At 40.7% G+C, this 11,659-nt stretch overlaps 1 protein-coding gene across 11 annotated transcripts in view; it reads left to right on the top strand.

Annotated features, from left to right (window-relative positions):
- The first annotated feature begins 4,799 nt into the window (after positions 1-4,799).
- The window catches only part of WDR20 (WD repeat domain 20), a 45,623-nt gene continuing 38,763 nt past the window's right edge, over positions 4,800-11,659 (top strand). For 4 of the 11 annotated variants that reach the window (XR_011726214.1, XR_011726213.1, XM_071745551.1 and 1 more), the window contains exon 1: positions 4,802-5,143. Coding sequence is in view for 8 of the 11 variants with exons in the window: in XM_071745551.1 (XP_071601652.1) it covers positions 4,880-5,143 (264 nt within the window). In the remaining 3 variants the exon portion in view is untranslated. Of the gene's footprint in view, positions 5,144-5,561; positions 5,652-11,659 lie in introns of those variants that run through there. The other 7 variants (XM_071745555.1, XM_071745559.1, XM_071745557.1 and 4 more) reach the window with 4 other exon arrangements.

Raw genomic sequence — 11,659 nt, 5'->3', positions numbered from 1 at the left:
CCAATGCTTCTTTGTCTTGTAGATAACAAAATCCCCATAATAAAGTTACCACCCTTCGATGGAAAAATTGTATTGAAATTTTTTTGTCTAGACAGTTCCACAGTTCTACTCAGCAATCTTTGACTCCCGAGAATCTCCTTGTATGACTGAACAGAAAGCAGAAAGCAGACAGCCATTCTTATTCTGAAGCACTGCAACATGTTTGAGCTAATATTGCTTCATGGGAGAAAGGTGATGAGGGAACTTAGAATGTGTTTTCAGGCCTTCTTGGAGAAATACACCAAAGCAACGGAGAAAGATCTCAACATCAGCTAAGCAGATGAGCTGGGAGAGACTGAGGAAACTATGAGAAACTTCAGACACTCATGCACATACCTCTCTTAGGTGTAAAATGTTCAGAGGCTCTTGATTCAGGTCACCTAATAGAATTTACTGACTCCTCTGTTTTGGGCTGGTAATGTTGCCCCTTCCTTGGCTGTTCATTGTTTTGAAGGACACCTTTCTCAGCTTTCTGCTCAGGAACTTATAAATCACACAATGCCCTCTACTTTTCTTGCATGGGTGACTGTTCACTGTTGCTCACACCAAGTACATGTTGCTTGGCTAACCTGCAACACCAATAGCCATGTATAATCATATACCATGTCCACAAGTTTCCCATTGAAAAGCTGATGAAAGAAATAGCCAATTCTGATGGAAAAGAAAATACAATCAGCCCTTACTTATGCACAAGTTTGTCATTCCTCAGATGGATTACAGCAATACTGTTGTATGGATGGCTTCCTATTTACAGAGTTTTAGAGAAGTACATCCTTACGTAGCACATCTTGGAACACAAGCTATTTGTAGGCATAACAAACCAATCTCTATGGCTTTTCATACAATTTAAATTAAATTCATTATCTCAGTCTTATCTCCAAAGAACATAATTTCCAGGACAGCTACAGCTTCAAGATAAAAACTGTTGTTGACAAGAACAACACTCTTTGCTATAAAGTACTCTGTTCAGGAGATAACTTACAGAAACCTGATGGCAAGCAGCAAAATGAAGTCTAAAGATACAACAGAGCTCACTGTCATCCAATCCCAACTGCCAAGCAGATTTATTTTACCTTGCCTTCTTCAATCCAAATGCTTGTTTTAAAAAAATATGAATTTATTTTTAAGTAATTTAAACCTCCTCCCCCCATCTATGAAAACAAAATGTTTCTCTTGCTTTTGAGGAGGGATGAGAGTGAAAACCATCATGCAGTATATTCTAATATAGCAGAAACTTACTTGATAATACCTTTTCACTTTATAACACATATCTCATGAATTTAGTGTTAAATGTATGAAGTGCTTTGATTATATTCTTAATGAAAATACGAATCTATGAAACTATGCCCTAAACAATATTTTCTCACGATGAAAGCAAGTCAGACATACTTTAAAGTTCATGTAAATAATTGGAATCATATTTGCAACACTGTAATTATTTTTCTTATAACATATTAAATTCTTATAACATATTAAATGGCACTTGCATACCATTCTACTCACCAGCATCAATCTTTTGACTATTTCAGGTGTGTTAGTTACCTATCTTTGTTTTCCAATATCTGTTAGTTATTCACACACATTCATAATTTGTTAAAATTTGAGACATTGCAGAGCTTTTGACTCTTAAATCAGTCACACACTAAATGCCTAACTTGGTTTTGACATCAAAGTTCCAGAAAGACTTGACAGACCAACTATAGTTGACAGACACTGCAGAAATGGTCTCCTGATTCCTGCCTTAGAATCTGCAACCAATGCACTTGAGAATAGATAGTGCTTGCATGATGGAATATGGGTGTAATCACCATCCTCTTATTTTTTCTCTCTCTTTTTTTTTTTTTTTTTTTTTTGTTTTTTTTCCCCAGAAGAGCTGGTCAAAGCATCAATAATATCAGTTGTAGTACTTTTTGGGAAGTAACAGATGGCATTCAAATTCAAGCACTGAGAAATTTTGTTGATAAGTTTACTTGTATTGCATAAGTTTTAATGCTGCGTTTTTTTCATGACCAGAAAAAGTACTATTAATAGCACATCCTGAAAAGTTGCAGGACCAATTTATGCCCTGTATAAATCAATCTCAAAGGACTACACTGTTTTATAATGTTAGTGAATATTGCTCATGTTTGTTTTCGAATTTGTCAAAACATTTGTGAGAAGTCAAGGCACGATACAGCAGTGATTCTGACTTACTTCTATTTATTGGTTGTGCAGTGCATACCAAATAACACATCTAGGGGTGTTCTCATAGGATCATTTCAGAACTATCATATTTGGTTAGCTTGAAACAGAAGAATTTACAAGTGGTACAGAGAATATTTTCATGAGACTTATCTCTGTAATCTCTTTTTTCCATTCTTTTAACAAAGTATTTAATGAGTATTGTTGATGGGGCTGTACAATGATGTTCTTGTGACTTGCAGCTGTGTTTTTCAAATGAATATTTGTCTTGGATTCTCTGTGGAATCTCTCAGCGGCTTTTATTGATGTTTCTCAGTAAATGTTAAACACTACATCAGTTCTTTGACTTCCTGCACCACCACGTACTGTTGATAACCAGTTACTTGTTAACTTTGTTTATTCTTTGGATCACACTCATTCCATCAGTGACAGATGGCCTGCTGTGATTTCAGTATAATTTGCATTGCGTAGAATCACTCTACCAAAGTCTCCTCCTTTGTTGCTCAAAATCATCTGTCCAATGTTGTCAGTGTGTAAAGAATAAGAAATATTGAGTGTGCTTGCTTGAAGTGACATTTTGGTGGGTTTTTTGGTTTGTTTTTTTTTTTTTTGAGGTTAAATCCTAATCTGTTCTAGATACAGAGATCCTTGTCTTTTTTGCTCTTCTTTTGGTGACTGAAAACATTCTGACCCATTGGATCCATTCAAGAAACTTCCATATAGAAGAACCACTTGTAGGACAAGGATTCTTAAAATAATTTCAGATCTGCTCACATAATTATGAGCTTAATTTAGGAGCTCACCAATACCATCTGGCAGGGCTGTCTGATAAGCTTACAAGACCTATTGGTCATTATTGATTGGCTTTGTCTTAAGAGTTTAAAGCAAGGCCTCAACACCTGACCCTTTGGAAGTTTCATTATCTGCACTTGTTCAGATATTCACTCAGATACATACTCTGCATACATTTTGCAAAAGTTAACTGGAGAATTTCAGCTGTTTCATGCCTCTCAGCTACTAAAAGATACTCTGTACTAACATTTTGATAGGCAACTGCAAGATAGCATTTAGCTACAAACTGTATCTCTTGGAACTAAATTGATTTCAAATAAATCCACTTAACCCCCTGGAGTCTGAATGGACTTCTGCAGCTGAGCTGATCTACTGGAAAGACAGTGAGGTCCTGCTTCATTTTGCATCTGTAGTAAGTTTAATTCCCTAAGCATTTATCTTTCATGAACACTGCTGCTGGTGAAGGACGCAACTGCAGCAAAGAGTCACAGTCAAGAAAGAAGAGAGCAGGACATGTTTGGTAGCAGCCACATCAGAGCAACAGAAATACAGCTTCAAATTACACCAGGGAAGTGTTTTTTACTATTAATATAAGGTGATCTATCTCAGTGCAGCTTATCTCCCCCTAGTTGCACATTCCAAACTTCTTCCTTATTTTGGCTCTAGCAATTCTGTGATGAATTGGATCAGCCTGGTTTCTGGTCGAGAGTTTGCTTACCCAAAACCCCATAATTTCTTTGCATGTGTTAGTTTTCAAGTGCATCTGTCTCACCCTTTGGCTGCACGATCACTAGTGCTGATGCAAGAGTGGTAATAGAAATATGTTTCTAAGGATAGAGGAGATGCCAAAGCCCTTTTTTACAATTGGAGGTTTGCCTTAGATTAGCTTGAGTCAGTTGTGAGGCTATAGTTGGACAAACTCTTTTAAGCTGAACTGTTGCCAAAAGAAACAGTGCTGCTTCCCTGCATAGTAAAATCAGTCCTTTCCAATCCTATGCCTCTTCCTTCTGACATTGATCTGGTTTGCTGTGCAACACAGCTGGTTCTGTAGTTGCACGATGATCACAACAATGAAGTGAGTGAGCGGGCAACGAGTTTTTCAGGTTAACATTTCAGGTCAACACCCCAGCCTGGCTCTTCGTGCAGCTGGAATTTCAGAGGCTGCTGCAGGGCAGGAGAGATGCCGGTACTACTTCAGGGGTAGGAGGAGATTCGAAACGCAGCTGCACGCTTCCATCTCTCCTCACCGAGCGCCCGCCCCACTGCCTCTCCCCGTAGGGCTGAACCACCCTCCCTGACCGCAACCCGGCGGGAGCGCCGGCACTACTCTGCCAACAACGCTGGCCACGGCCAAGGCAAACGAGCCTGTGAAGGTGGCCAGGGCGGTGACACCCCGTCTGGGCTGCCCCGAGGTGAAGGCTCTCACTGGGATCCATCACCCTCACCCACCGGCACTGCCCCCGCCCACACCTCAGGCCGGGACGGTCACCAGGGGCAGACGCCCGCCTCCTGAGGCGACGAGTCCCTCAAGGCTCGCAGAGCCTCCCCTCCCACTCTCCAGCCGGGGACCGACCCCTTCCTCTCCCTGTCCCCCCCCGCCCTCTCCCCGCAGCACTGCACCCCCGCCCCGCAGCCGCTGCCATGTCCAGCGCCCCTCGCCCCCCCAGCGGCCACCGCCCCCCGGAGCCCCGCCCCCTCGGCGCAGGCCCCGCCCCCGCGCCGCGCGTGCGCAGATGCGGAGTAAACAGGCGCCGCCGCTCCTCCCCCTTACGCTGTTTGCGTGGCCGCCTCTGCGCAGGGCCGCGGGAGCGCCGGCGGCGGCGACGGTTGCGCAGTGTCTCTACATCCGGGCACTGGGGCAGGATGAATGCTCCTTTCCAAGATGGCGGCGGAGGGAGGAGGGAAGGAGATGAACGAGATTAAGACCCAGTTCACCACCCGGGAGGGGCTGTACAAGCTGCTGAGCCACTCGGAGTACAGCCGGCCGAACCGGGTGCCCTTCAACTCGCAGGGCTCCAACCCGGTCCGCGTTTCCTTCGTCAACGTCAACGACCAGAGCGGCAACGGAGACCGGCTCTGCTTCAATGTGGGCCGGGAGCTCTACTTCTACATCTACAAGGGGGTCCGCAAGGTACCGGGGCTCGGACGTTGGGATAGGGGGAGCGGCGGGGGGCTCCGCGCCGTCCGCCCACCGAGGGTCCGCCGGCTGCCAGACGGGTGCGAGAGCCGCGCCGCGGGGGACTGCGCTGTGGGCGGGGGGCAGAGAGAGGCCCCGCCGGGCCGCCTCTCCTTTGCCCCCCCCGCGGCGGCCTCGGGGCTGGCAGGTTTTCGGTTGTGGCCCGGTTGTGGCTGAGACTTCAGCCGCTCTCGCGATTAACTGGCCTGTGCGGTAGCGATTAGGGGAGGGGAAGCGTAGGCCTGGGCTGGCGGGCTGTGTGAGCAGGCTGGCTCTGGCTCGGTCCGTGTGCTAGTGGTGTAAGTCATAGGGTGCCACCAGCGGTAGGTGTGTGTGTGTGTGTGTGTGTGTGTGTGCGCCCTTTGGATGGGTGCGATCGCTTGGACCCATCCTTGGCGTGCAGGAATGAGCGTTGGTTTCCATTGGCTTGGCAGCCCGGGGCCTCCTTCACCTGCTGCTTCAGGTCTGAGTTTGCTGGACACTAATGCCTGTCATCATTAGGGTGGTGTCAGATCCCTGCTTCCAGGATCTTCTAGCTTTGACTGAATATCTATAAAGTATTCACTGTAATTTTAGGCCTTTGTCGTGACTTTGAAGTGTTGACTGGTTATAAGATTGTTTCTAAACGGGGGCAGTGCAATGAGCTGAGTTTTAAATGCCTTTTAACTAACACGGACAAAGTTGCTTTTACAAGAAAGAATAATTGATGCACTTGAGACAGACTCCTTGTGTGTCGTTATTTGATGTAGTACTAACAGTGCATGCATTGACTCTATCTGGTCACCACGTTTATGAACAAACCCTTTCTACTTGTTTCTTAAGGCCTTTCATTTTATGGGATTTAGAGAAGGACTCTGAATTTGTCACGCCGAGTGAACATCTCCTAATATATCTAGACACAGATACGATGGTTGTGAGCTTTCTATTTTATGTTTCCTAAAGTGGGTGTTCATTGTTGTACATTCTTGGGACTCAGCTGCCATAATGTGAGTATCTTGAAATCTTTCTGCTCTTAGCCCAGCCTTCAGTATGGGATGAGAGCACAGAGAACTAGTGATGTATGCAAGGCAGCAAAGGAGGCTTGTAGATGAGCAAGGAATTATATCTGAACCTACTGGGTCCTGTGCTAATGCCCATGTCACTTGTCCTCTGTATAAAATGTAAACATCAACTGGAGAATAAAGCCTATTTGGTTATCTGTTCACGTAACAGATCTTATATATTCAGTATAATTATATGGAAGAGCATGTGTATGATTTTTACCTGGTTATGTTTTAAATAATATTTGGACAATTTCTTTTAATATGTGATGAGTGTCAAACAGTATTTGCTATTTATAAGCAGTTACTGTCTTCACTATTTACAAGGTATTGTGGGTGGCAGTATCTCTGAAAATGTGTATCTGAAATTATTACCATGTTTGGATTCTGTTATCTTAGGTTTGGTTTGTCCATCCAAAGGAATTGCAGAGTTCTCTCACAGATAACAGGGAAGGCTTTTATGTAGTTCAGTAATGGTACACGTGATTCATGCAAGTTATCTTAGTCATCTCTTTCCACTCATATGAAAAATGAAAATCTAAAGTCTGGGCCTTTTTTTTTAAATAGGGAACTGAATAACTTTTTAAAATTATAGAAATAATTTTGAGCTGAGTATTTTATCCTTGTTGTATGTGCTAAAAGCTGCTGGTGCAATACACAGTTACTGAGAAAACTTTTAGTTTATCAGATTTTTTTAACTTGTGATTTTTGAGATGTTCCTGCAATGCCATCAAATACTTTTGTCTGAGTAGCACAAAACATACTCTTTGTTAGAGGAGATTTCATTTCAGTGACCTTTCACATGGTATATTCTGTAGGCATAATACATTTACTTCGGTAAATTGAACATAGAGAAACAGCTGAAATAGATTGAAACACACAAGAAAAATGTTTTAAATAAGAATGGGGAAGATGGTCTGTGTTAAACTTGTAATACTTGCTTTGGAATTTATTTTGAAACTATTCAGTTGGAAGTTGTTTTGTCTCTGTACAAAGCTGATGGTCTTTCCGCTGATCATTTGAGCTTTTCAGAATCAGAATTTGTATCTTGTGGCTATCATAAAAGGGAGAGAACTGTTGTTATTTAAACTGACAGTATGTAATTCTGGACAAACTATTAACTCTGCATGTCCTCCTGTTCCTGGGGACTCGAGGGGGAGAGGGACTGTATCTGTTGAAGACCAGCCTATTGTGATCCTCTGCATAATGCTAATAAATTCAGTTTTAACTGTTAGTTTATAATTAAGTATCCCTTTAGGAAGTTTTCTAATTACCTTAAGATGATGATTTTCATTTTGACTAAGTCAGAATATTAGAGTCTGAGTTGAAATTACTGAAGCTGTACTGTGTGTATATATCAGGTAGCTATGGTTTTTGGTTTTTGTTGTGTTTTTTTTTAAATCTGTTTCACAGCTTGCTTCTTCTCTTGCTAAGCAAATGCTATATTTTTACTAAAATGAGTGAAAGAATAACCATGACTTTTAAGTAACTGTGTGTGTTAGATGCTGATACAGTTCTTGTGTCAGTAATCCACTGCAGATCAGTACACATCAAGTAAGAGTCATGCTTAAGCCCAGAATTACGCTTAAGAATAAATAATGTAATGTTGAGTCAAAGATGCCACTTGAAAGGAGATTTATTGAAATCAGTAGTGCTAAGCTTGACTCTTAGTTTCCTTTAAATCCTAAATATGTTGTGTCTGCTACATCTAGTTTGTAAGTCCTCTTTTTAAGTAGACTGCTAATGTATGTGTTCTATTTAGAATATTCAAACTTATATAATGAAAAAAAATGTTTCCAGGGTTGTTTTTTTTTAACCTTGATCCTTCTTCCAGGAAACGTGGTTCTAAAGTTACATCTAGTGTCTAGGATAGTTGTGTGGAGATTGGACTACTAATAGGGAATTATAATAGTTAGAAAGACAGGAGAGTTTTGGACAGCATTTCAGGCTGTCATTAAAGGCTTCTTGAAGCAAAAAGGTGTTTTCTCCCACCTTAGTTCTTTACCCCTTTAAAAAGGTGCCATCTTTTTATTATTTCATGTTTCTATATTACCTCTGAACTTTACCATTACCATGAAACCTGTGTTTGTATGTCATAGAAATCATATTAATTATGAGCCAGTGCACTGTTGTTTTTATAATGAAACTTAGGCAGCTCTCTTAGTCTTAATAAGGCAACATAGGTTTCTAGAAAACTGCTGCTTTCTAATTTGGATCCAGTGGAAAAAAAAAAATTAGCGTATAGTTTAGTAAGGAGAAATAAAACTCTGATGGAATGAGATGTGGTTGCTTTACTTATGTAAATATATAGTTATTCTCAATTGCACTGAGTGTCAATGGGATTTATTTTCATCCTTCCTTAGCTGGGGCTTTAAGGTTGGATGTTTATAGTTATCTCTTGTTAAATAGGGTAAATATTCATGAACTCAACTGACTTGGTGACAGCTGAAAATGATGGTCTAGCAGTATGATGTCCCCTTGGCAGTGCACTCCTGTCTTCACTGTCTTTGGCAGTGATCAGCCTCTGGTTGAGCTAGTTTTGGTTGCTAAACCAGCAGCAAAATACTTGCTGTTTTTCTGAAGAGATTGTCTCTTGATTTGGTGAGTTGGACTGTCTCATCTTGGGGTCAGATGTTAGTAGGAACTGGAAGAGCAAAGAAGGGTTGAGGGGAAGGAACAGAGCTACCCCCTTCAGTGGTCTGGGCTGTCAGATTGGATCCATTGTCTTGTGAGGGTTTCAGCCCTAAGTCAGATTCAGAATGATCTGTTCTTGGGGGATTTTGGACTTAATTTTGAGGAAGCCTTTTCTATTACTTTAGAGGTTTGCTTCTCATGGAGTAGAGTTATAAGGTAATAATTCTGAAATTACTGCTGAAACTACTGCAATGCATTGATGCTTTGGGTGGATTGCATTTTCCTGCAGCCCCAAACTCAGGGTTTTTACTTGATTCTTGCTTATGAGACAGTCTTGGGGTACTTTAATATGGTTTGTGGTTAGTTTTGCAAAATGATTTATTAGTTCATTCATTACTCCTGGAAAGGAGAGCACTATCTCATCTTCATTGCCTTAGCAATGTGTGACAAAACAAGGCTTTCTAGATTGTTATTGACTATCAAATTAGTTTCCGTTTCTACTTGGAAGCTAGTGCATTTTTCTTTTAAAAATTGTGTGTGGTGATTAATGAACTATTCTCTGTATTTTGTAAAGGTTTCTGGACAAGTTAGTGTACCACTGTCACTGCAATACAGTCATACACAGGTTCATGCTGGCAATAGCTACATGGTCATAGTTTTTACATAACATATTGGGAAGTTATTAATTTGAAAGTGTACTTTAATTTATTGCATTATGTTAGGCTTTTTGCGTTGTATTTAAATTCTATCTTCTATCTTCTTTTAACATGTGGTGGTCTTCCTGAAATTGGTTGTTTAATTTTTTGAGCCCCTTTCTCATAAAAAGGAGCTTGGAATTCAGTTCTGCTTTTTTTCTGCAGCTACTTAAAGCAACAGTGTGTCAATAACTATAGAACAGTTATAGTATGTTGTGATCATATTGGAGCAGAAACATATGTATGTGGTAAGCTGGGGTTGGTGCAGGCATGGAGGACAGAATCCCTTGACACCAATGACTATAGGTGGCATTTGTGATTATGCTTAATATATTGCTCTGGGAAATGTAGTACGAGACAATTCTGGATTGGAAGCTGGAATCCATGGAGTAAATCAGCACATTTTCTCAACATGTGGTGGGAAGAGGAGTATAGATGACTGCATACCTGGGGGTCACTAAGCTATGTCAGGCCTCCAAAGAGATCTTTGAAGACACACTTGCCCAGAAGCATTGTGAAGTGTCCCTGTGGTTTTGGTCCAATTCTTAAACTTGCAGTAACAAGAATTCCCCTCCAAATAACTTGTTTTGGTGCTTAATTTTTTCCCCTACCACCCACACCAATACCTAACTACACTTGTTCCAGGGGGAAAAAAAAAAAAAAAAAAAAAGCTAAGTGCTGTTATTTACTGCCAGCATAGAGAGCAGTTGACTATTGCCTTTGGCTTCTGCATATTTGAATAGTTGTACTTTGTTTTCTCATTTTTTGTGAGGTAAATAATTCTTTTAACCTTTCCTCTCAGATCTTGAGTTCCAAATGTTTGCTTTTACTCTATATTGGCTTCTATTAGCTTGCATTTTTGATATCTGAACTAGATGTTGTACTTCCACCGTGTCTTCAGTGCAGAGTAAGGGAGAATTATTGCCTGCTGCATCTGTCTTCTAATATTCTTGTAACATATTGAATAATGCTGACGTTTCTGAATCCTGCTCATAGTGTTGACCCACTTGGATCATTTCTTATGTTGCTGTTTTTTCTCAATTTTTGTGCTTTGATTATTTTTTTTTGTTGTTTCTAAATGCCATGTAGTATTTTCCTTGTTTTACTCTAAGTTTATTGGCATTTTTATTTCCAATTCTGTGCTGCCTACTGCAAAAAATCTTCCAGTCTTCATGTCATTCATAATTTGATTTGTATTCGTATCCATTAACAAAAGTATCTTACAGAATTTAAAAAACATGCATTGCATTTTCTGCTGACCTTCTTCTCTAGTCTGGCTATTTTTTTCAGAAGACAATTAGATTGATTTGGTGCAAACTTTTTCCAGGTTTACCTTGTGTGCTTTTTCTCCCATTCCTAAGGTGCTTACAGCCTGTTTTGTTTCAGTGCTTCTGAAATCAAAGAAACATTTACTATGACTGTGGAGTTATACTACAAAGTGTTCCGCATGTAAATATTTATTTAGAGCAGAATCAAACATCAGTCTTACTGTCAGGGATGACAGGCAAAGGTGGCTAATGGAAGTATTGCAGTAATGACAGCAGAACTTTGAGAGAAGATACCAAGTGCCATCCTGCTCCTGAATGATCTTGTGCTTGAGGAACTGGCATTGTCCACATTTTCCAGGTGTGGTATCCTACTTCAAAAGAGTGTCATAGGTTTATTTTTTTCAAGAAATCCTTTGATTTCTTACTGAGTTTTTTCCTTCTCCATCTTGTAGATAGTAATTCTTCTATTGGGACTGGATCCACCAGTCCTGTGGAGGTGTTGTGGCTGGATCAGTGGTACTCTGCCTGTTGATCTGTGCTTATGAAGGTTCTTGAAAATCACTTGGAAATTTTTTCAGGTGTTTAATTGATGGATATACTTACCAGCTAGTGTTTTTTAATGTAGGTAGATGTTTTCCTTAGTCCTAGCTGGGCTCTACTGAGGAATGCCAAGACATGTTACAAAACTCCCGTAGAGTTTTCTGAAGGGTGGGGTTTTTTAAACTCCTTTCTTTCAATGGCACTTCTGTAGGAAATAGGGAAGATATAATGTAGATTTACAGAAGTACAGTTAGATTTAAGGGCTTAATTCTGTTGTACAGTTAGATTTAAGTG

Source organism: Heliangelus exortis, chromosome 5 (genome assembly GCF_036169615.1).
Source record: "Heliangelus exortis chromosome 5, bHelExo1.hap1, whole genome shotgun sequence".
Classification (NCBI taxonomy): Eukaryota; Metazoa; Chordata; class Aves; order Apodiformes; family Trochilidae; genus Heliangelus; species Heliangelus exortis.
The sequence above is the reverse complement of the archived record's forward strand: the minus strand, read 5'-3'. Positions and strand labels throughout refer to the sequence as shown.